At 39.1% G+C, this 25,879-nt stretch overlaps 1 protein-coding gene across 7 annotated transcripts in view; it reads left to right on the top strand.

Annotated features, from left to right (window-relative positions):
- RIPOR3 (RIPOR family member 3) overlaps positions 1–25,879 on the top strand; it is a 55,965-nt gene that overhangs the window by 7,503 nt on the left and 22,583 nt on the right. For 3 of the 7 annotated variants that reach the window (XM_075516861.1, XM_075516863.1, XM_075516862.1), the window contains exons 2-8: positions 1,209–1,277; positions 14,612–14,740; positions 18,746–18,892; positions 22,168–22,246; positions 23,007–23,030; positions 23,159–23,212; positions 23,948–24,097. In XM_075516861.1, the coding sequence (XP_075372976.1) occupies positions 14,640–14,740; positions 18,746–18,892; positions 22,168–22,246; positions 23,007–23,030; positions 23,159–23,212; positions 23,948–24,097 (555 nt within the window). In that variant the 5' untranslated portion in view covers positions 1,209–1,277; positions 14,612–14,639. Of the gene's footprint in view, positions 1–1,208; positions 1,278–14,611; positions 14,741–18,745; positions 18,893–22,167; positions 22,247–23,006; positions 23,031–23,158; positions 23,213–23,947; positions 24,098–25,879 lie in introns of those variants that run through there. The other 4 variants (XM_075516860.1, XM_075516864.1, XM_075516865.1 and 1 more) reach the window with 3 other exon arrangements.

Genomic DNA, 25,879 nt, shown 5'->3' with positions numbered 1-25,879 from the left:
TCTGCCCAGCCTAGCTTGTTTTCTCCAGAGCTGTAGTAATACATGATTAATCTTTCCCCCGTATATGTATGAATTTGACTGAGTTTAGTTTCATTTAAAGCAATAAGCAAGTATACTTTGACCTGTAATTGTCAGGTTATCTTTACAATACAGTGAAACTATAGCTTATTGTAAAATATCTCTCTCGAGTAAGCCAATGCATATGGAGCAAAATACCATCTTTCTATTATAACACCAAATGCACTGTGTGCCATTGCTGCTGTGACTGCGTCAGGATCTGGATTTAATTCTAGATCTGAATTAGTATATTGTTGGAATCACTTGTCAATATGTATATTTTGTATCTGAATGGCCATTTCTGAATTTTGAAGATCACCCAAGAGTGATTTTCTGCCAGTAAGTTCTCTGGGCTGTACGTTCTCAATGACAATTCTGTAGAGGATCACAAATGTGAGTTTATAAGATCAATGATCCATGCACTGATGGTTGGAGAGTCATATTGCAAGCGTGGGAAAACTGCCAGGGGACATAGAACATCACAGGGACATACTGTTCTATCTACTGCCTCTCCAGCCAGGCATGGTTCCTCATTGATGGGGAGGTGTATCACTGTTGTGCTTATAGCACCTTTCAGCATTCTGGACACTGCTGCCATCATCTCAGGCTCATCTGGCAAGATGTGTGATGATTATGTCTTTCACAAATCATGCCTGTCTAATGCCAAAAAAGCAGATCAGTGCACACATAGTGCCTTTGATATCACTGGAGTCATCACAATACTGTGATGGTTAACTGTTTTGCCTATGTGTTGTCCTGAAATGTCAAGTTTTTTGCTGGTGATCTCATCCATCACCAGGACTCCTTAAATTATCGATCAAGCAGCAGCTGTGTGAATATGGACTATGCATTTGGCCATCCATTTTTGTGTTGTATCTCTCTGCAGCTCTGATAACTATAACTTAATGCAAACCTGACTGTCATTTCCCTACATACCACATTCTGAAGGTGACTGTTGTTTGTCCTTGTTCTCTTAGGACAATAGGAGCTGATGAACTAAGGATCAGTATGTACAGTGAACTGATTGATACCTTGAGTCTTTTGCTCATTGGTGTTGGGTAAAAGCTCTTCACACTCTTGAGTCAGTGTGGTGTTAGCATTACAATTCACTCCTTCCATGTTGAAAGGGAACTAAGAGAACTTTCTTACAGGGGGGCCAGTTTTGTGAAGTGACACAATCCTATTCTGCAAGAGTGGTCTCAATTATAATTGGCTCATAGGTAAGTAATAGAGTCTGGGTAACATAGACTAAGTCAATTTACATCACAAAAATAAGTCTGGTTTTATGAGGCATGAAGGACTTATCCACAGATTTTTTTATAAACTGAGAATTGTAGTTGTTCTACACTTGCCACGTACTCATACTAAGCTTTGTTCTGTGCTTAAACATAGTACTGCTATAATTTTGTCTCACTTGAGGTTTTTTTTTAAATGATATAGCCACATGATATTAAAAGCTTCTGCAGCTATATTGTTCTGACAGTGTTGTGCACTAACACAGTTTATTCTTTTCCCTGATGCTTTATAGCAGTACGTCTGTACTAGCAAACTCCTTGCAGTATCTAAAGACACACAAGTAATAAGTCCCTCTCTACAGCTGTTCAATCCCTGTCTATATTACAGATTCTTGCCCTCAGCTAAATTGAGTAAGGACTGTGAAAAAAGGTTTCTTTTACCAACATGGCTGAATTAGCAAAAGATGCAAGTATAGAAGAAGTTATAGTGCACAGCAACCTTCTGCATGTGTTTGTACTAATTGTTTTAAGTCTGAAGGATAGTTTTAACTTTGCTGACAGAAAACACAGGCTTGCCGACTTGCTCTGCTCATTCTAGGAGAACTTTTGTAGTAAATAATACCAATATACTGATAGCAGTGAGGTGCTGGTAGTATAGATACACAGAAGGTGTTCACATAGAAGGATTTTTTTACATTATCTGCAGGCTACTAATACCTTTCAAAACTATACTAGATGTATTAAAACAACAAAGCTTTCTTGTATAACTGTATAAATCTATGTTACAAAGTTTCTGGCATAGCTGTGAGCACTAAGAGGAACGTTAAAAACTGAAACCCATAAAGATTAGCTATGCTGGCAAAATACTCATATAGAATACTCCTTTTGCCAGGATTGCCTGTGTCTTTTGGGGAGAGAGGTAGAAACAAACTGGCAGAAGACCTCAGTTATCTCTTCTGTTGGAGTTTCATTGTTGTACTTACACACAGATGCTGAGTAAACCAGTCCAAGGTCTAAGAAAAACTCCTTGTGATGCTGAAAAATATGAAACACTAAGCAGATGTGACTGCTTGTTGCAGTAAAAGCTTTTGAGTCCTCAGGGAACAAACAATTGGGTTCACACTCTTTGAAGAAGTTTGAGACAGAGAGCTGATTGATTTTTTTGTGCACAAAACTGAAACGTATTTTCATGAGTGACTCTAGCTGTGTTTGTTGATGATATTCATAACATTTCAAGGGACGTTAAAATTAGATTAGCTTTTGGCCTACATGTTGAAGTGGTTTGATCTCAACTGATCCTGCTACTGAGCAACTTCTGCTTAGCACTTCCAGTTATGTCTGCCTTTTTTTTTCCAGTGAGTAGCTCTCTTGTGCTTGGGCTGGGTGATGTAGAAGAGCCTGACATTTCCAGGAATTTATTATCTCTGGCAGAAGTCTTGTTAATGTCCGTTATTGATAAGTGAGAAAGTAAACGTGTGGCTGATTAGGCAGTGCACTTTCAATGGCTTACCACTAGTCTGATTTCATGTCACAGCACATTGTGGTCCTCCAAAGAAAAATTCTTCTACCACTAATTAATTTTTAAAATTATTTTTATGATATGATTTTGTTTATAACTTATCTACTTCTTGCTCCTTTCTAATGTAGAATTTTTTTTTTTTGTTTACAAATTTTGGTCACATTAGAGATACCATTTTCTGGCCTTGCTAGAAATACTTCTGATTTAAGAAATAAGCATGGCAACTGTATTAACCTTTAATGAATCTCAAAAGGGAGTTTTCACATGCCCAAACAGATTCTTTCTATTTGCTGACTGTGAAATATTTGAATTAAATAGCAGTAACAAAAACACAGGGCTGAAGAAAGGAAGTTTATGAAGGCCAAGGCAGATCTGCAACCAGTTATTCTGATGGAAGGCATCACCACTCTCCTTTAGAGATGTGTTGTCAGAACTGTTTATGTGAGCTCTCCCTACCCAACTTCCAGGAAAATAACTGCTTTAGAAAAAACACTTGAAACAGTAGTCTTCGCTAAGCTATCTTTTTAAGGCTGAAATAGGTTTAAGGGGCATTCCATGGAGTAATGATCATTGTAGATTTTGTAGTCTTTCCTGGGCAAACTATGTCCAGAAGTCAGTACACAAGTTTGACTCTTCTGATTTTATAATTTTCAAAAGAGTATTGCTGTAATTCTGTTTAGGCTTGAAATAATCCAAAGTTGTCTTCTAGGCAGAACCAGACTGACAAAACTTGAATATCTGGTTTAAAAGTAAATGTAGTCCGGTTTAGACTGCATTTTGCTTAACTGCTCGCTTCACCATATATATCCTAATATACATTAGTCTTTCAGCTGTTTCCTAAGCCATCTCCTTTTGAATGTTTAATATTTAAGAACCAATTAGTTCCATTTTGTTTTGTTTGGATTGCTTGCAATTAAGCATTCTTTGAAGCCAGCTTTATTTAGCTAATTCTGTCACAAAAATAAGCTCCAAGGGAATGAAGAGAAGTTCAAGCTAGCCAATGTTTATTTTATTATTAATAATTTATATTATGGTAGTCCCCAGGGGAACTAGGGCCCCACTAAACCCAGTTTCCTCTGCATGCAATGACTGTGTCTCCCAAAGCCTTATACAGCAGAAGATTCTTTTTTGCTGCTGTGGCTTAGTGCAAGGGACCCGCTCTATACTGCAAGGGAGCATACTGATGAAGAGCATACAAAGACAAATCAAGAATAATTTTTTAAAGAAGCTTAAGCTAGGAACCAGAGGGAAATCCTGATGCATCTTTTCTGTAGAAAGCCATCACTAATGCATTTTTCCAGTGTGAGCGCCAATTCACGACTACAAAGGTCTTATTCGTCGTCACTCTGAAGTTATGGCAATGCTCCCAGTGACTTTGATGGGAGCAAGATTGGGCAGAGAAGCGATGGTCCTAAAAACCTTATCTATTTCTCAACTAGCAGCAGAAGGCACTTCATATTTTAAGAACACACTGATGGGGAAAGTTAGTTTAAAAAATGTTCATGTTTAGTCCGATTTCTATCAGAAGTTACGGTTTTCACAGCATCTGATCCTAAATAATTGGTCTACTTTATGTTTTACAGAAGTCTTGAAAGAAGTGAGTTAGAGTCCTTTCACACCTGCTAAATGCAAAGGAGACACAGAGCCAAATCCTGGACTTCTGTAAATAGATTGATTTGAATAGAGTTACGGCAGTTCATATAAACTGAGGATCTGGCCGGCTCTCCATGGGATACTTGTGTGAGTTAAGTGGATAGAACTGACATTGGGATGAACAGGGCTGCAAAGTGGAAGTGCCTTGAAGTTAGTGTAGCAGTGCAAATTTTCATCATCACTGGAATTACCATCCTTCTCCCCTCCCCTTATGTGGAAGCACCAGTCTTTTCTGTACTCTTTCCGTAATTCCAAATTAAAAATCTAGACAGAAGTTTTCCTGACCTACCTGTTCCATATTCCCGTCCTCATTAGTTCAGTTTAAAAGGGGTAAAACATCTGTTTCCCAGTACAGCTGTGTGGTTAGTATGTAGACCTTTTTTTTTTCCATACAAAAATCACTAATCTGGCTGTTTAAGACACAGATTTTATAGGAGCTAGAGTTGGGCTGTGCAAAGTTCACCTCATTAAAAACAAACCCAAACCAAATAAAAGCAGAGAATAACAGCATGAAAAATGTGGGCCATGAACATCAGAGCATATGTATTAGGAATTGGTAAGAAATGAAGGGGAAAGTACAGATATATCTACATGTATTAAAAGGTTCTTGGTTTTTTCCACAAGTAAAGTTTACATGCTTGTGGAGTGTCTACAGAAAGGGAACATTAGTACAGAACACAGTGTTAGGATTGCTATGACAGCTACCCTAATTTGTTAGAAAATACAATGAGTTCAAGCCTGTGTTAGAAGATACTGGGTAAATTCAGCCTAGGTAAAATGTTCAAACACAACAAATATTTTTTTGCCACTTCAGCTGTTAGTTTGCCAATGAGAGACATTCTAAATTGTCTTGATTTTGATATTTCTTTCTAAAAAATACACTCGTTATCTTAAGATAGGTACCGAGATCTACTAATCAGCAGTGGAAATACTGACTTTGAGAAAACTAAGTCTATGTCTAATCAGCATTAAAGAAAATAATTTGCTTTAAAACATAAACCTTTTCTCTCTCCTATTTCCCTCTTATATGACATTTTGTATACTTTTCCTCTTTTTCCAGTGTTCTATGGGATACTGATCCTAACTTAGCAGCTCCATTATTTCTGTGGCACAAGATTGTCTTGGTAACATTTATGGGAATAAAACATGGTTGCCATAGGAAGTTGACTTAATGGTTTAATTCTTAATAAAAGGACAATTTTCTTGTTCAGACAACTAAATGGCAGATAGTTTCTTCCACTTCAGAAACATGCCCTAGGACACATACCGGTATATTGTGATTCAGAGACTTCAGTTTTTGAAGATATCAAAGTACATCCCCCATACTGTTGAACATCAAATTTCACTATTACTGGAAGTTTGTAATCTGTTTTGGTTAATATATCCTTCTCAATGTAATAATCAAAACATGTATCTATCCATCATGGTGGTTTCTATTGAAGCTTAGACTTGGGACTTTCCACAACTGTAAGGCTGAGATAAAGGACCTTCCTTATTTCATAATTGACGTGGAAGTAGGCTTTTAGGAGGCTCCTGCATTAGCCGATGGATGGAGACATGATCACACCTGGTAAGTCTATCTGTAACATACATTCAGGCATAGATTGGGGAAAACAAGGAGAATGAGATATGTATTACAGAAGAATGTTGCCTGGGGTTCCTAATTAAGAAGGAGGAACCTCTCAAGGACAGAATTGGTAAGATTCAGTGCCTTGCTGTTAGGCAAATTTTCCTTTGTCAGAAATGGAAGAGCCTGTTCATCACTTGTAAATTGCTCTCCCTCAGCGCCATCTGCTTCTTCTCTTGTTAGGAATTTGTTTTTAAGTATTCATTATAATGTAGCTAACTGCAGACTCAAATTCTGCCAAAGCTGAAAAAGCTGCAAGAAAGGCTAGCGTGTGGAGCCTGCCACATTCCTGAATCTCTGATTTGGGCTTGCAAGTTTGTCATCAAGTTTGAAATTGAAACCAGAGGAGCTAGCAGCAAGCCCTGTGCTCATAAATCAGCTGATAATGGATGAATTGTTCTCTGCCTTCCCCTAAAGAGGAAAGCAAAACTCAGTGCAAAAGTACTCACAGCAACTAGAAGAGCTATGATCTAGGCAAGCATGGAGAAACTATGTGTGGCTATATGAATATGCCACATACTGGCAAAGGAAGGAAATGGGGATTTTGGTTATATGCAATCGCTGATTCTTTTCTTATTACAACATTACCAAAAAGTTACAGTGGGATTTACAGCCAACCTTGATTCCAAGTAACAAATTTCCATAAAAGAAATAGGCACAGTACATTAGTGTGTGATCCGTGACAAGGTCTCCTTTGTGCTTCATTTGTTTGATATCTGCTGCCACTAGAGGGAGGTACAAAATTGACCACAAAATTATGTCTTGAAAAATAGTTTCCAGGTCATTAACTAAGTACGGGCCAACATTCGCTGCCGGGATTCTACTGGAAACCTGGAATAAATGACTGATTAATTTCCTCTGGATGTGCACCAGTGTCACTGAGAATAGAACTTGGATCTGTATGCTTAGATGAAAACTAATTAGAAATACAGTAACATTATGAATTGCAGCCTTGAAAAACAAGTCATCTTGGACTTGAAAGTTGAGTCCTGTGTTCAAAGAACTACACTAGAAATGGTTACATCAGAGACACTACCTCCAGCGCAGGAGAAGCTGTCTGAGGGGACTGCTTAAGATATTTAAATTTATTGCTGCATAGGAAACCTGGACTCCAGAACTTCATTTCCAGAAGCTGGCATAAAGCTGTAGAAGGGCCTAATGACTAAAGCAATAACTTGGATCAAAGCTGTTTATCTGATTTTCTTTTTATGGCTTGAATATGGCTAGGAGGAAAGTATGTCAGATATGTAGTATTTAAATATATATTTAAGAGTTGAATCTGCCTAGATAAAATTTTCAAAAGTACCCAAATGAGTTACACACTGCAGCACCATCTTTCTAAAGAATGTGAGCTATGAATGTAATTCTTAGTAAAAATCAATGGAACTAACTCTTAAGAGCCTAAATTACTTTTGAGAATGGCATTATATTCCTAAATAATTTGAGATTTTGAAAATGCAACCCGACAGGTGTCAGTTTGGTGCAAAGTGAAGGGCCCGTCTAATAACCTGAGTTAAACAGGTTTAGGCCAAGAAGTTCTGTGGAACACATGCAGGTTTGTAGAGGAGCAAAATCTTCCACTTGCAGCAAAATTCCTATATAATTGCTCACATTGCTCATTCTTGTCCTGGTTTCAGCTGAGACAGAGTTAATTTTCTTCGTAGTGGCTGGTATGGGGCTATGTTTTGGATTTGTGCTGAAGACAGTGTTGATAATACAGAGATGTTTTAGTTGTTGCTGTACTAGTCAAGGACTTTTCAGCTTCCCGTGCTCTGCCAGGTGCAGAAGAAGCTGGGAGGGGACACAGCCAGGATAGTTGATCCAAACTGACCAAAGGGCTATTCCATACCACATGACGTCATGCTCAGTATATAAAGCTGGGGAAGAAGAAGGAAGGGGGGACATTGGAGTGATGGTGTTTGTCTTCCCAAGTAACCATTATGCCTGATGGAGCCCTGCTTTCTTGGAGATGGCTGAACACCTGCCTGACCATGGGAAGTAGTGAATGAATTCCTTGCTTTGCTTTGCTTGTGTGCGCGGCTTTTGCTTTCCCTATTAAACTGTTTTTATCTCAACCCTCAAGTTTTCTTACTTTTGCTCTTCCGATTCTCTCCCCCATCCCACCGAGGGGGAGTGAGCGAGCGGCTGCGTGGTGCTTAGTTGCCGGCTGGGGCTAAACCACGACAATTCTTAAAACATCAGAAATTTCTGGTGAATATGAATGGAAGAATGATTGTTCATGGCTCTGTACAGCCATATCCAGTGGACTTTACAGCACTGTAGCTAACCATACCTCTTTGGTAAAAGATGGTTTCCTGCATGGATCGCATTTTTCTGCAAAGAAGGCTGAACAAGTTCAGCTGTCTACATTGTTTTATTCCCATTATAGGAACCAGGGGGGGAAAAGAGCTGAGTAGGGGTGAGATAGGAGAGCAGGAAAAGTGCAAGGGAGAAGCAAAATTTACCTCTTAGTGCTTCATAGGCAGATGATAAAAGTACTAAGGGGAAAATTTTCAAAAGCTCATCACAGGCAGCTATTTGTCTCCATTACCTCCATTTTCACAAATCCGTTTTACCATATAAATATGATAAACAAAATACCAAACATACATTGTCCATATCTATAATTGCAGTGGCTCTTTCCCTGTCTGTGTGGTGGACTAGTTACAGGTTATATGTATTGGTGCGAGACATCAGTTCTAGATAGATGATATCTACAAGTCAGAATTCCTATGTTACAGTGAATTACGTATAACCTTTTCAGATTCTGCCGTGAATCCTTGTGCTGTGAATCCTTGCCACAGAAAGGATTTATCTAAAGAAAGGATCTCTATTTGAGTGTAATGCTGTGTTAAAATAGCTATATTGAGATGTAGCATCAAGGGCACTTTCTGTCTCCCTAATCAAATGACTTTTCATCTCTGAAAAATAAGCAGAGAAATTTTTCTTAGTTCTGCCAATAACAGTATAAATAGAATGTTTGTCTAACAATTGAACAAAAATGCTTAAAAGTTAAGGGGGTTTAGTCATAAATTTGGAATGTTTATCTAGCAAAGTAGACATTGCTACTGAGGTCAATGGTTTTTCTAAAGAATGCTCGAGAGCAAAGATTAAATATAGTGTGTATTTTCCCAGTGGATTCAACACTGTGCTGTACACAAGATGTTCACTTCATTCTGTGTTCAATCAGCCTTCATTACATCCACCTTTAGAGTAATCAGGCCTGAGTCATGATGTCACCACATCTCAGGAGTCCAATGCTGCAAAGTGCGTGCCAAAGTCTAGAAATTTCCAGCCTGTTCCAGGGTACATTGAAATCACAAGAAACTTCAGTGCTTCAGGCCCAGATCAGCCCTAAGAGTTTGTCCAAAAAGTTTGATAGTATTGTAATACATTGTGGCAATCTGATATTTTTTTTTCTTTATCACTGTCATAAAAGACTCAAATGCCATTGTCTGCCACAAGTGTTTTGAAATGGATACCACCCATCATAAGCATCCAGAAGTGTTAGTTAATTCCATTGTTCCTGAGTTTGAAATAAATGAGAGGAAGAAAAATAATTGTGATTACATCAATGTGATGGTAGACAAATGTATCCCAGTTTGCAAAATCGGTCTTAAATTTGACTTATGCTGGAAATTTTCTGGTGTAATTATGTTAGGGTTGTCTTTTCACCTATCAGGTGTTTGCAATATATATTTCTGTCAGCTAAAGCCCTAATACAGATGCAATTATAGCAGGAAAACAGTTATTGTGGTGGAGTTTATAATAAACTCAGGGAAGTGGAATGAGTAACTTAGCACCTTTTACTGAAGGTTTTTTTGAAACAGCAGATGACTAGTTGGAATCACAGATCATTTCTAGAGTAAGTCCAGAGAATGTCTCTAAAGTCCCTAAATGTTCACCTACTTAATCACTACTGATTTTGGTTACGTACAGTGTTTTTTGTACGTAAATTGAGTTTCAGCAGAGATGGTATAGAATCAATACACATTAATGGCAAATTTGTTTGGCTATCATGGAGCTGAAGTGAATTTTATAAAACCATACTCTAAAAAGACATAGATTCTAGGTTGCAACCCTACAATAAAATCTATATACTATGCTATGCAGAAATCCACTTACTAAGAGGATTCTCCATATAGGCACAAATATAAGCCACATATTTTAGGGTCAAGGCTGCAGTCCCTCCTATAAAATGTTGAGCACATCTGATACTGAGAAAAGGATTATGTTGTGATAATACAAAATGAAATAAACTCTGGTCAGTTTCCACAACTAGAAGATAGAATGGCTCTATTGTCCTTCCAAGTAAAGCTGATGTAATATTTAAAAATAAAATTATGTATAAAAATAACAACAATAATCTAAAAATGTAAGGAGAAAGTTAGCATCAAGCGGTGTAAGACAAATTGTCATGATCACATAATGTATCCAGAATCACAAACATGATCCTGAGACATTGAAGTGATTGACATTTGATAGTTTGTGTTCAGTCATTGCATTTGTTTTCTATAGTGACTAAAATTTACTTGATTTCAACCTGGCTTTTATTTTGTTAGGCAGCTGCTGCTTGCTGAAGCCAGTGAACAGCGGGTACTGACATACTAGTGAGATATATAGCCATTTGTTGCCTAGGCTATCAACTCGATGTGTGTGTCCACAATTAGCTGAAGGAAACAGAAGTCTGGTACAGTTTTTGCAGACACACAACTAGAAGCAAGTGTGTGTCTCTTAACCAACTGGTCATTCACAATTGGAATGCTATACATTTTAAGGAAACATGAATACCTTACTCTAGCAATAGTTCACCAAGTTCAGGTGATCCCTTGGAAATATTAAAAGAAGAACATGGTGACTAATTTAAAGTACAAAACACAAGCAGAAATATTTTGCAAGGAGTCAGTGAGTCATATTTTCCTCATAAAATTGTTGAAACCATTGTGCCCAGAAACAATTAAATATGTGGCTAGGGCTGGAAAAGTTTAGCCATAAACATAAACAGACACCAGCTTTTTGTTTGTAGAGGATGAAGGTCATTTGGCTTGAGGAATATCCTAATACTAACAGAGATGAATGAGAACATGCAGTTTGAGTGTACTTGCTGCTGCATAGAAGCTCAGATGTTTGGCCCTGCGTGCCTGGATACTTGGTAACACTGAAGGTTAAATGCTAATAGTCTGTTATGGCAAATCATTGGCACATCATTGAAATAGGGACAAAGAAACATACTCCTTTAATTTGAGAAAAATACTCTTTTCATTTATATTAAAAACAGATTTCCGAGACCTGAAGTCTCAATCTTACAAAATTGCACGTATTAAAATGTTTGGGTAGATTAGTACCTGGTAGTTTGGAGGTCTGTTTAAGACTCACAAGCTTTATAAGACTTTTTCAAGACCCCTTGTTTTTTCCAGTTTGGTGTTTCTATTGTCCCTGGCAATAGACTCCTTCAGCTTGGCCTGATATTTTTGCACTCTACATATGCCAGCCCTTACCTAGCTACTGTATTCACGTTCTGTGCTTTTTGGGAAGATTAAAAAGGGAGGAAGTACCTCTGCTCCCCAGAGTATAATCGCTGCATTTATGAGATCTGGAGACGTTGGCCTACACAGCAGAGGTTACAGGTTGGAAGACAGATTTGAACTCAGCTTTGTCGGGGGTCCTTATCTGATTTATTTCTAGCCTAAAGGGAGACTTGAATTTGAGATGTGTCCAGATGCTTTTTCTCAGGGGCAGTTGTAACGTAGCTCAGCACTTTTATACAGACACTCTGGCTAGCAACCCGCTCTGTTTAAACAACTGCATTTATAAATCTTTCTTACAAATAAAATGTTGTCTTGACATCCTACTTATGGTCTTCTGCTCAGAAGCGTGAAATGAGCTGTAAGATTTCTAGGTCGCTACAAAAAATATATACACAGGCGTGTATCAAGAAGTATTTGACTTTTTCGACATTATTTCACAGTAAGGAAGATAACCCCTTTAATGGTGCTTTCCTAACATTATTTAGATTCTCTTCATTCTTATAAGAGGGAACTGTGAAAATGTGCTTGTGAATTGCTTTTGAATGTAGCTATGCGTTACAGCAGAACATGACACGGTCAGTGGCCTTGAGGACTGAGCTTTGTGCAGTTAAAAAAAACAAACGACTCATGAGAATTTTTAAATGCTTATGACTATGTGCAAGTGAGGTCCAATTCATCTCTCATTTCGACTAATTTGCAACAGTGTATCTTCTTGAAGTCCAGAATTCTGTTTGATTTATAAAAACACATGGGGCAACAGAATCAAGTCTAGGCAATTTAAGCAATTTATTTCTTTCACCAACCGAGTTTTGGGGGTCTGTACATTTCCAACTTAATTATTCACATCTAGAGTTCAGTACCACAGATTTGTACTTCAGGAGTCTTCTCATCATTTTCCACTTTCTATTCCCTGTCAAGGGTCTGCCTGGTTTTGTTTGTTTCATATCTATATGCTTCAAAGGCTTTCAGTCTCATGCTATGCAGGCTTTAGGAGTCCTATAAAACTAGACAAGCTTTTCCTGCACTTTATTCCTCCCTTTTACTCACGAACTAACTTTCCCAGGTTAGAGAGCTGAAGAATAGATCCTGGGAATCTGGTTTAGCCTTGATGAGGGATGTGGTCAATAACCATGAGGCTATTCTTTTTATTTCTTCCTTTAACAGCTTGTTATGCAATTACATTTTTCAGTAAGTTGCGTGTTTTTTTCAGTCTAATGATCCTTTTGATGGGGTGACTGTTCACAGACTTATAAGCATCTGAAAACTAGAGGAAAGAATAGAAAATATTTTGAAACTTCAGCTGTGTTGTGATGCAAGTGCAATCTCTGATTAAGAGTGTTAAGGAGGCATCCTTTCAAAGCAAGACAAGGTAAATGCTGTACAGTTTGATTAAGAGGTGATTAATATGCACCTAAATTTTGCCATGTGACAGATTTCTGTTCATACTACTGAAGCTATGGAGTCATGTGGACTTCAGTGCACTGAGATACAAAATACCTAGCGACGCCCAACACCTCTTTTGACAAACTGGGTAGCTTGCAAAGCAGGTAGCTGTTTGGCTCAACTTTATCATTTTCACCTCTTGTTCTAAAATCTTTTGCCTGTTTTTCACAGATGTATTCATGAGCTTGGCACAGCCTGTAGAACAGGCAAAGAAATGGGAGTCTTAGACCTCAGCCCAGGGAACTGAATGAGCAGCTTCTAATGAAGTAGTCAGGTCTCACTGCAGGATCTCTGCTTGTGGAAATCCATGACAACTTTTGTTACTGCTTTGGTAGATAATGATGCCTAAAGCATAGTCACTTACAGTAATTCCCTGTACTTGTAGACTAGCCCAGAATTAGCAAAACACTCTCAAATCTCACCCCTCTTGGGAACTATAGTTCAACTGTTCAGTTCTTTATATGCAGTCTGGAAGAGCATTGAGTTAGGTTGCTCTCCAAGTTAGTGGCAGAGCCAGGAAAAGAGTCTTATCCTGACATTTCTGGGCTTCTAGTCTGACTGATTGTAGCCATGCTGGTGGGGTAATGTCAGGCATAGGGGTTGAGTGTGGATGTTTCTTTCCAGTATCTACTCTGATAGATTAAGAGCTCACTGTTCTTCAGAGCCCATTCTGTAATGTAGGACAAACTTTTGCATGGAGCATCTCCATGTAGAGCTCTTTATTGGAGTTTGTACTTCTCTCTACAAATAGATACTCCAGCTTTTTGTTTTATTCAGTTTTACTCAGTTGTGGTGTTTACATTACACCAGCTTGAGTGGGGAAGGAAGGGAATTTTTCTGTATATTAACTGTCTGGGTGATTTTCTACAGCTGCTTTGAAGGATATGTCTGTTACTTATATTGTAACTTGGAATCTATAGACATATGGCAGAGAACACAATTCTCCAGAAAGCAAAAGAGTTTGACTGATGGAAAACAGAAGAGAGCAATCCAAGAGAAATCCTGCCAGAGGAGGAGCATGAACCTGAAATTTACTGTTGAAACCAGACTTCTGCTTTGGGCTTAAGTACCACACTCAGCCAATTCTACCATTGACTTCAGTGTGGCTCTGCACAGATGCAAGGAACTGCTTTTTGGACCTGACTAAGTCTGGAGCTTAAGTATCGTTCTGGCGTCCATACTGATTTGGAAATACACCGGTTGGCCTGAACTCCTTAAGCAGTGGGACAATTACAGGGTTTTTAAAAAATCAGAAATGTAGAGAGCCTGTGAATTGAGGCTATTCTGGCTTTTACATAATAAGTTTGTAAAATCAGTCAGAAATTGAAGAGGGCATGAGAGATTTCATTTTAGACTATTCAGTCCCTTATTAATTGTATTGTGGATGGCAACAGAGGAAACGTGTATAGCAGACAAGTCTTTTTTTTCTATTTAATACACTGTCTGTTCTGACTTTCCACTTCCATGCAGCTCAGCACTTGCAGCAGCACAAGTCTAAGCCTGAACTGCCAAGAAGGTTTTGACTCATCTGTTTTTCTGTTTATTTCAGAAGCCGATAGACTTACTGACTGGCAATCATGTCGGTCAAACTCACGTTTGTTTCTCCTGGTGATGGGGGTGGTATCAGCAGGAGTTGTTCCTTCACTGGATTCAGCACTGTACAAAGCAGAAAATTAGCGTAAGTAGCACAAAAAGACAAGGACCTGATCATTTGGGCAACATACGTTAGGTACTGTGAATGTATTTTTTAACCTAAGGCATCTATGTGTAGAAGTTGTTCCTTAAAACTATTGAGTGTTGTCATGGTTCACTGATAAATAGCTATACTTCACACCATACTATCTTACTACTGTACACACTGTACTTCAGAGATGGCTGGATTTCAGAGGTTATGTATCAAACTGTTAATAGTGTTCATTTCTTCTAGAAAAATGAAGGGCTGTGCCCCTTCCTGCTAGCAGCCTAGTAGCAACTGATGTTTTCTGACTAAAACATAACTGAATAGTTATGGTAATTAAAAATCTCATAGACCTTTAAAAAGATGGGAATGTGAATGGTGAATCCTGGCAAAATATGTAACTGAACCCAACTCAGGTTGTCGTGGAGTTATTTAAGCAGAGCAGCATTACATGAGAGGAAGGGCTGCTTTCTGGCAATGCCAGAAACGAGAGGAAGGGAGGAGTACAAACAGAACAAGACTGCTGCAAATTTGCTGCTATCAGTAACAGGTCTATAGTATAGCCAAGGTTGCAGTCCAGTCTTCCAGTCTTCAGTTGAGCCCTGTAATTGCTAAACCATCTTGCACTGTTTTTCCCTCTTTGCTTATCATAAATTGTTGTGTAACATTATTCTATGTGGATAACTGTGCAGCTTTTCCACTAGAAGTGCTCTTGTTCTTTTTCTGAATTTAGTGATCCCTGTATAGCCTGTTGAGTGCTTTTAGAAGATATGATATATAAATGGAAAATTAATATAATCTCTGACTGCCAATGCATGCTAGAATAATGACAAAGTGTATTCAAAGTGTAACAAAAGCAGTATCATATAGAAGTGTTGGAAAATATGCCTCTAAATTATTATACTCAAAAAAATCCTATTGTGTATCAGTAAAATACCTGACTCATGTCATAAAATATATTTTCAAAGAACCAAATGACTGAATTAACCTTTTAGTTAAACACAGCATGGTAAAGTACGAGCAAAAATGAAATTCCAGCAAGATTGTGATGTAATCAAGAAGGCTTCACATTTGAATAAATTATTGTGGAAGCTGAAAAATAATATTACACCTAGCAAAGACTGGACATCTAAAATCACACCAATTGCTAAGATCTTGAGAAAAACACTATCAATAAATTATATAAACAGATTTGAGCTCAAGTACATAGTGGGAGTTCTAGCAGGGAAAGGATCTACCAGGAAAAGTGTTGAACAGCTGTTTCTCCAACAAAGGCACAGTCCAGCAGGGTAAGAATGCTCCAAACAGAAGAGTTCATATATCCCTTAAGATTATTCTGTTACTTTTAGCTGCAAAGGTTTTCTAACCAAATGCCTCTCTTTATGCATTTTTTTTATGATGTTGCTTTTCATTATTTAAGTGTTTAGACAGACAGTTTTGTTCAGGAATCATCACAATAAGGAACATTTGCATACTAGATACTCGGTCACAGCCCAGTGAACACCCGAGAGCCTTCCCCAGCATAGTGAAGAAATTTTTTAATCACCCTTTCCTAACTTATCTCTCCCTCAGGCACTGTTGCAAAACACAGCAGGAGATTGCAGGGGCCCTGTGCAAGGTCTAGCCAAAGGATGACACACAAATCAGGTCCACATGGAGATTCTTAAGCAGATGCTAAATATACTTTTGCATTTCTTTAGCAACTTCCTTTTGAGGCTCTCAGTCAGACACACTATTTCATTTTTCCTCACAATGGTCTCCACAGGAAGAAAATATTATTACTGTTATCTATGAAGTGGGAAATCTGATACTTAAATTATTAAGTTCACAAGGGAAATCAGCAACATAGCATCTAGCTTTTAGCTACTGTCCCCAAAGGCCCATGTCAGCCACTTAACTTTTCTATGAAAGGTATGAAAATGGGATTCTTAACCTCAGTGCACTGAGTACGTATGGGCTACATCAGTCAGTAGGAGATACTGAGGAAAAAGGTGAGTTTTAAATCCTAGCCTATCTGTATGCAGTCTTTAGATGCTATACTTTAACTGAAGGGAAATGATTTCCTGAATTCAGGATTTGCAGTCCAAAACTCTGAAGATAAATATCAAAGTCCTTTCCTTTCCAAAAATAAACAAAATCCAGGAGTAATTTGGGCTTTTTAATTTCAAAAGATAGAATTATCTTATATCTTCCATATGGTATCTTGCTAATTAGAGTACTCATCTAAAGCATGGAACTGGATGCTCTTTCCTTCTTTGCATGGAAGAATTTTAAGTGATGATCCTTCTAGGAGACTCTTTCAACTGCTGTTACTGGCTAGACTTGTCCCTTTGGTGTTATTGCTGTTGAAACCCTCTCAGTTTGCATGGAGTTCTCAAAGATTCTTTATCTTATGAAAGAAAACAATATTAATATAAGTTTCTAATTTAACAATTATGTTCCTTATTATAGGTAACCTGAGCTCCAAATGGTTTGGTTAATTAATGCTTTACATTAAGCCATCATAAAAAACTAAGATAATAATAGGGGTGAAGAAATTAAATATCCAGTAATGTTTGGCAACACCTAATGTTATCAGATTTTTTGCAGATTATGTGTTAAAAAATTGAGTTAAGTGGCAATTTAGCACCAGGATAATTAAAGTAGTTACTCAAAGGTTTCTATAATAGGACTGGGGACAGCTCTCAGGTGTGCTGGGGCTAGGATTTAATCACCAAGCTCAATAATCTCCTTAGGCTTTCAGTCACATGCCTAGAACTTAAAACAGCCGGTGGCTAAGTATTAAGCCTGTTGAAGTTCATCATTTCTCCAGGTGAGCTGAATTTAGGATAGAGAGTGTAGGGAAGGTGGAAAGATTCTCTGAGAGCAACCAGTTGGCTGGGCTTGGCTTGGTGGTAATGGGAAGCTTCTTTAGAGAATGTTATTTTAGAGGCTTGACTTACAGGGAGTATTAACAAAACTATATAAAAATAACTAAGACTCAGAGGAATGTATAGATAGAGGTAAGCCAGGTAGGAATGTGACAATGTGAAAGAACCATTTGCAGAGAGCTCATTTTCTGGTTTAAATGTTGTAGAGATATATATATATATAACTAATGGCTTGGGGTGTTCTAACTCTTTAGGTTAGCACAAAAAATCCTGTGTGGAGGACTTCTGTTAGAAACAATATTTAATTTTGTTTTTGCAGTTGCTTTTAAAAGTAAGTGAGGTGTTAGACACTGAAAAAACACCTTCATAATTATATCTTGTATGCAATCTGGATTTGGTAGCTTGCTTTTCTAAAATGTGGTAGGGCTCTAAGCCATCATTTAAATGGATGGTGAATGCAGGCAAATAACTATTTCTAAAGGCTTTTTATGTTAGCTTTATCAGTTAGACTTTGAGCAAACCAAAAGCTTGTTGCCTTGATTTCCTGAATTGCAGGTGACAGTCAGAATGGGAATGTCCTTGTGCTGCAGCGTGGCTTACTTGACTAGTTCAGTAGTTGACCCAACAACTGGGGTGAATATGCATGCAAAAACAGGGCCTTAGCTAGCTGCCATGCATGTCTGTTAAGACAATTGCTGTCAGTGTGAACATTAACTTGTTACTGACCTGTTGTAAAAATGAGCATTTCTTTTTCTTGCTCAGTGCCTCCCCCACCTTCCCAAAGAAATGGGGACCTGCACAATTTTTCTTTATTTAAAAAGGATAAGAGAACCACTGGGCTTCTCAGAGTCTGCGTTAAGCTTGGATAAGGAGATGTTTCTTATTGGAATTATTATTGTTGAAGTCACAAAAAAACTTGCAGCTTTTCTGCACTAGGTATTTAGGGCTGGGCCTTAACTTTCTAATGTTAGCTGTGAAAGTATTCTCAGTGTGTCCAAGAGCTTTCTTCTTTTGAGTAAATGTATATGGGATTGGGCATATAACTTGTAGCCTGGAAGCCTTGTGGGCTAGGCATCTCTCTTCTCCCAGGTGATGGGGTTTGCATCTTTCCTATATTTCTTTTTTCTTTCTACAGAAAGTCTCTCAGCAGAAGCTCAGTGAGATCAAGAATGTCACTGAAATCCCCCAAGGCTTATAATTCCCTGCAGAAGGGGGCAGTCATCTGGGATCCAAAGCCACTGCAGGTGAAGAAAATTTTTGAAGCTTTGAAGAAAGGACTTAAGTAAGGACTTTTTAAATATTGTAATTTGCATTACCTAGTCATGCTGCTTAAATCTGTGTATCACTGTTCTTTGTCTCCATCTGGCATCTCTAAACATATGTAGTGACTTTCCCAGACACTGGCTTTGGACCTTGTAAAACAAGTTTAATTCACTCTCTGACAGTCTGTTTGCAAAGTGCTCCGATGCTTTTGTTTGTTCCTAGTTTGTTACATTTCTCTAAAGAGAAAGTGACAGGTAGAACTCTGTGGGGAGATTCTCCATCTCTTGGGGAGCAACTAAGCTCTCTTGAGGAAGGGAGGCTTTCAGAGCATGCAGGGTGGCAGGGAGGAAGTCTGCAGATCAAGGAGAGACTTGGGTAGGGATGGGACAGCCAGACCTGCGGGGCGATTGGCAGCAAGTTTCTGGAGAAAGAGCTGTGTGGAGTTTGCTTTGTCTCAAAAAGCTGACTGAAAATCAAGTCTGAAAGCGAGGGTGTGCCTTGCAAGGACACAGTGGGGAGGCTGGTTCATAAACCATTTCTATTCTCTCTATGCTAATTAGAGAACACTTAAAGTAAAGAGTTAGATATTCTAGTGGAGTGTCTTTTGTTTTTACTTTTTTTCTTTTAATAGAATTAAACGCTGGAGTTCAAAAGTCCTCTTTCATTTCTGAGTGGCTTGTTATAAGGGAAAGGTCTAAGCAGATCCCCCTGAAAACTTCAGCTGACTTGAGGTGATGAAACAGAGCTGTAGTATAACTCCATCTTCTTATGGCAGTGTAAATAACATTATCTTGTTTTAAATGTAGCATTATTTCAGAGTTTTTATTACGGTTTACTGCATAGTCAATGTTGCATCAGTACAGACTTGAGTGAAAAGGCTAAAAGACCAATTTTGTCCATTGTCTCCATCTGGCAGATGTGGGGTGTATGTAGCGGACATAACAGAGATCAAAGGATGGGCTGGCAATCTGAATTTAGGGTATTCTGGCTTTGAGGAAGCTGTCAGTTACCTCATAGAAACACTGATATTATTCAGCGCTGAAATGGCAAATAAAACACTGATGAGCTTGCTGTCTTGGTATTATAGACCAGAAAGGAAGTGGTGGTAAGTGCTGTTTGCCTCCATCAGTGATTGAAACTGATCAAACTTTAACTGAGTCCTCAAATCTTATTATATCAAAATACATCTTAAATCTTTATAGTTGATGGGTCTAGTCTAATATCATAGGAATTTCATTTACACCCTGAAGCTACTATTCAAAGATAAAATACCTTTCCTTAGATTTAAACCCTGTAGCTCTTTCTGCTGGCATCCTACTAACGGTTCCTTCACGTATGTTGCTGCTATCCTCAGAATTTTGCTACTGTATTAATTCTGATCATAGTTTGTTTTCTTAAGCAAAGAACATAAAGCGCACTGTAATAATACATTGTAAACTCAGATGTGTCACACTTTTATTCCAATAAAAGACTATAAAGTCTTAGCCCTAAAAATATCAGTCAATGTCTTATTAGTGGATTTAGATTTAAAACAAATAATGAAAACAAATATTTTTGCAGAGTTTAGAATTTATCAGAGCTTAGGGAGGAGAAACCATAAAGTGGATCAGAATTTGTTCCCAGTTCTGCAGGGAATGCCATATGACCAGACTCCTGCCAAAACTGAGTAGCTAACTAATTGACTAAAGTATCCTACAGAAAACAACTGTATCAAATAGCAATGCAAAGTCCAAATTTTAAGTAGATGCAGACTAAGTCCACTTGGTGCTGGAGTGACTTGAATTTTTAGTACAGAACATGTTTTACGTGCCTGTTTCTTTATAGCTATAGCAAGTAACTCTTTATTCTGTTAACCATCTGGGTACCATTCCAGTAACCCTTTATTCTGTTAGTCATCTGGGTATCATTCCATCAAGCTGGCAATCCTAACATACTTAAATCTAAAAGTGATGAAGCTTTTCTAAAAGGAAAGTGAACCCTTTTCTGCCACCAGCCTTGGCTACTTCTGCATTGAGTTGTTAATAGGCAAGTGTAAAGAGCAGACAGCTGAATGCTGAGCCACTGAGTATCTTGGGGGAATTGGTTTTGTAACAGTAAGAAAATTAAAGGCATCAAAGCAAATGTGAAGTGCAGCTGTCTAAAATGAAGTTTTTGACTGCTCAGAGACTGTGTTGTATAATGTAGTATTTACCAGGTGACTCTTCTTCCCTTTTAAGCATAAGAGGAAAAAGTTACCTAAGTCCGCTCTGTATTAAAAGCAAAGTTGGAAGAAGATGGTCTCAGCAGAAATAGTTTAAGGCCCTGTAGGAACTCCTAAGGGACAACCCTTGCATGCAAGCAGCTCTATAGAAGCCAACTGGCACCAAGTGCTTCACACCTTGCAAAATAGTTCTCATTCTGGAAAAAGTAATGGTTACATTAAGAAATGGTCTAGCATACTGAAAGGTGGTATGCAGCTCTGTTTGCTAAAACACTGAATGACATGTGCCCTACCTTACATGTGGAGTACTTCTATGAGCTTGGTTTTGTAGTGCAAGTGTTGCATGTGGCAATTCTTTGACTTTGTAAGATGGAGTTGGTTGATGAATTCTTATTCCTCAGTAACTGTAGGAAGATACTTGCTCAGCAAATGAACTGATCTACCTTGCACAAAAGGTTCCAGAAGGCCAAACAAGGAATAGTTAGAGAAATACAAAAAGGAGATCTGTGAGCTGGGTTATGTGTGTGTTAGAACTTGCTATTCTCCTCCTACGTCCCTCCTTTCCTCTTGCCTTTAGTAGTACTTCCAGTCTTGTTTTGTTTTGCCTCACATTCCCAGAATAAAGCCTATCTTTCACTTGAATGATCTGTTTTAGATGAATGGAAACAAGAAATAGTGAATATCTGAGTGCAGTGTGTACATGTATATACCTTATGCAGCAGTGGTGGCCCTCTTGAATTGCACTGTAGCATTCCACATCTTGAAGGAGTAAAAAGGATTCAGGAGGATTCCTAATGTACAACATCTTTAAATGTTAGGTAACAGCAATCAGCATCTTCTGGCACTCACTGTGTACAGGTGCTCCTCTAGGGTGATTTCTATAGACAAGTATTTGTCCTAAATGGAGTGGTCACTCCTTTCTCATCTGTTGACCCATGTCCCTCTGTATAGCCATTCACATCTTTAGAGAGTAAAACAAGAGAAGCCTTCTGAAGAAGGAAGTTGTTTTGTAACGTTCTGCTGAAGAATTCTTTGGGGAGGTGTTATAATGAATGTACCAGAAGAATGTAACTCTGGGCTTTCTTCCTCTCCAGTGAATACTTGGAAACGCATCAGGCTGAACTGGATTATCTCTCTGGTCGACACAAAGATACAAAAAGGAACTCCAGATTGGTAAGATGCTTTAATGTTAAATACTTAAATGACTTTAAAAAGAAAGTCCTAGAAGTAGATGCTTTCTCACATCTGGGACTCCCAGTGGTTTTCCAGTTAAAGGACTGAGGTAAGATCCAGCAAGGCATCACAATCAGAAATTTACCAAGCAAGTTTGCACTTGATGTGAGAATTAAACTTGGGATTTCTCATTTTCAATATCCAGCAGTGTTCTTCAGATAGTGTTCCTTTACTGGGATGGTATCTCCTTGTGTCTTTATAGTGATCAGTGTTCATACCTGACTCTGTGTGGACAGAAATGGTGATAAAGATCGAGCTTTGTTTTCCATGGTTGGTGAATGTGTCCTAGCAACATAGATTCTGTCGTGTTCACAACTCCCTAGAAGTACCTTCAGCAACAGTGCTAACAAAAAGGCAGATCAAACTTTGCCTTTCATTTGGGAAATAATAGCTAGATTACAAAAAAAAAAAAAAATCAGAAACTCCCATGTACCATTACCAATGTCCAAGTCCTTGTTATAGCTGGTGGTGAGACTCTTACTGTCTCATTTCAAGCATCTGTGAAAACAAACCAACCAACCATGAACAGAAAATGAGACTGCTTCTAAAAATGTTGGACTGTCTTTTTGTAGTAAGCAATGCATCTTAATTTAGTGTAACTTAAGATATGCGTAGTGAGTCTTGCAGTAAATATGAAAGTATCACTAATATGTACAAATATACATGCGCTCCTGTTCAGCCTGTGCTATTTCTCTTTCAGGCTTTCTACTATGACCTGGATAAGGTAAGACTATTGAGGATGAGATGAAATGTTGCAGATAGAGAAAAATGGATGATGTGTCTACTGTGTTACTTAAAGGCATGTTTAGGAAACAATTTCTCAAGTCCCCTTCTCTCTCCCCTCTTCAAAAGCAAATCCGCTCTGTGGAGAGATACATCAGAAAACTGGAGTTTCACATAAGCAAAGTAAGGAGTTTTATATCTTGTACATGTAAGGCTTACACTGCTATATAAGCAAACTATCTAAATAGAAAATACTTTGATTATAATTCATCTAAAGGGGAATAATGCTGGGTACTTTCTGAAAGCTGTAACCACTCTTTTTACAGAAGGAGGGGATTTTTATTTATTTATTTTCTTGAATGGTTCTATTCAGGCTGAATGTTGGGCACAACCCAACCTGAGTTTGCCTGTGAAACCAGTTTGCATACTCTGCCAGTTTATTCAGAAAATGCTGCTGTGGGAAGGCTTGCCTGTTCTCCCCCCTTCCTACAAGGGGCCAAATGGACAGTTCTGTAGAGTGCATGTCTGCTGTCTGCCATCTGCTTCCAAAGGAATGAAATCCCTCCTATGACATAGCTAAAGGTGTAGGTGTTTTAATCTGTATTTGAGGGAACCAGTTTCCTGCTCCCCAAGTAATTTTTCCCTGAACAAAGTGTTACTCTACTCCCTGTCTTGTAGTCTGATAATAGCAGAGCGAATTGTTTCTCAGTATCCCATGCTTTTTTGCAGGAATGTCTACAAACTGTTGCACGCTAACCAGCCTGTAAAATGCAGGAGCTGCAGCATTCTGCAATACTATGATAGTGGGATTTGGTTGAGTTTTTTGCCAGGAAAGACAATGATGTTCCTTTCCAAAACTTATTAAAACTAGGCTGTGTAATTCTGGTTCATTCTTCCCCCACCCCTCAAATCTTAAAGGTAGAAGAACTCTATGAAGCTTACTGTATCCAGTGCAGACTACGAGATGGGGCCACTAATATGAAACATGCCTTTTCCTTGTCCCCTTCCACCAAAGCCTCCAGAGAGAGCCTAGTGGAGCTTTACAAGAACTTCCAAGAGTGCACAGAGGTAGGAAATACTACACACATGTAATGAAGACCTGACTGTTCCTTAGCAAAAAATGTACTAGGACTTGCTGCTGGCTTTTTTAAATGGTGTGGGGTAAAAACTTAACATGTGAATGAAATACAGGTACATAATGTGAGCTGAAGCTTGTGAGATAAATGTGAGATCATCCTGAGTGCCATCACGCAGCATGTCCAGGACAACCAGGTGATCAGGCCCAGTCAGCATGGGTTTATGAAAGGCAGGTCCTGCTTGACTAACCTGATCTCCTTCTATGACAAGGTGACCCACTTAGTGGATGAGGGAAAGGCTGTGCATGTTGTCTACCTGGACTTTAGTAAAGCCTTTGACACCGTTCCCCACAGCATTCTCCTGGAGAAACTGGCTGCTCATGGCTTGGACGGGTGTACTCTTCACTGGGTAAAGAACTGGCTGGATGGCCGGGCCCAAAGAGTGGTGGTGAATGGAGTTTACTCCAGTTGGCAGCCGGACACAAGTGGTCTCCCCCAGGGCTCAGCACTGGGGCCAGTCCTGTTTAATATCCTTATCAAGGATCTGGACAAAGGGATCGAGTGCACCCTCAGTAAGTTTGCAGATGACACCAAGCTGGGCAGGAGTGTTGATCTGCTGGAGGGGAGGAAGGCTCTACAGAGGGACCTGGACAGGCTGGATCAATGGGCTGAGGCCAGTTGTATGAGGTTCAACAAGGCTAAGTGCAAGGTTGTGCACTTGGGCCACAGCAACCCCATGCAACACTACAGGCTTGGGGAAGAGTGGCTGGAAAGCTGCCCAGCAGAGAAGGACCTGGGGGTGTTGGTCGACAGCTGTCTGAATATGAGCCAGCAGTGTGCCCAGGTGGCCAAGAAGGCCAATAGCATCCTGGCTTGTATCAGAAATAGTGTGGCCAGCAGGACTAGGGAAGTGATCGTGCCCCTGTACTCGGCCCTGGTGAGGCCGCACCTCGAATGCTGTGTTCAGTTTTGGGCCCCTCACTACAAGAGAGACATTGAGGGGCTGGAGCGTGTCCAGAGAAGGGCAACGAAGCTGGTGAAGGGTCTGGAGCAGAAGTCTGATGAGGAGCGGCTGAGGGACCTGGGGTTGTTTAGCCTGGAGAAAAGGAGGCTGAGGGGAGACCTTATTGCCCTCTACAACTACCTGAAAGGAGGTTGTAGAGAGGTGGGGGTCGGTCTCTTCTCCCAGGTAACAAGTGATAGGACGAGAGGAAATGGCCTCAAGTTGTGCCAGGGGAGGTTTAGATTGGGCATTAGGAAAAATTTCTTCACTGAAAGGGTTATCAAGCATTGGAACAGGCTGCCCAGGGAAGTGGTTGATTCACCATACCTGGAGGTATTTAAAAGATGTGTAGATGTGGTGCTTGGGGACAGGGTTTAGTGGTGGACTTGGCAGTGCTAGGTTAACGGTTGGACTTGATGATCTTTAAAGGTCTTTTCCAACCTAAACGATTCTATGATTCTAAATACCTTACAGGCAAAGCTGTTGAATTCTATGCCCTTTTTTTGCCTCTACTCAGCTTGGCTTCATGCATTCATGAAGACAAGTGAAAAATCTTTTGAATTTCTGCTTTAATACTGGGGTCCATTATGACTTCCACTGGAAGTAGTGGGATGAGAATTCAATAATAAGCTGTGCTAGTTTTACAAAACAAGCAGTGGAAGGTAACTGACAGTGAACTCCTCAAGCAGTTCCACTCTTCTGTGTAGCGGTATCATGATTTTCTATCTTAAAAGTAGTATGAATGGACTCTGTATCAGCCTCCACTAGTGA

The sequence above is a fragment of the Mycteria americana genome, chromosome 14 (assembly GCF_035582795.1).
Source record: "Mycteria americana isolate JAX WOST 10 ecotype Jacksonville Zoo and Gardens chromosome 14, USCA_MyAme_1.0, whole genome shotgun sequence".
Taxonomy (NCBI): Eukaryota; Metazoa; Chordata; class Aves; order Ciconiiformes; family Ciconiidae; genus Mycteria; species Mycteria americana.
The sequence above is the reverse complement of the archived record's forward strand: the minus strand, read 5'-3'. Positions and strand labels throughout refer to the sequence as shown.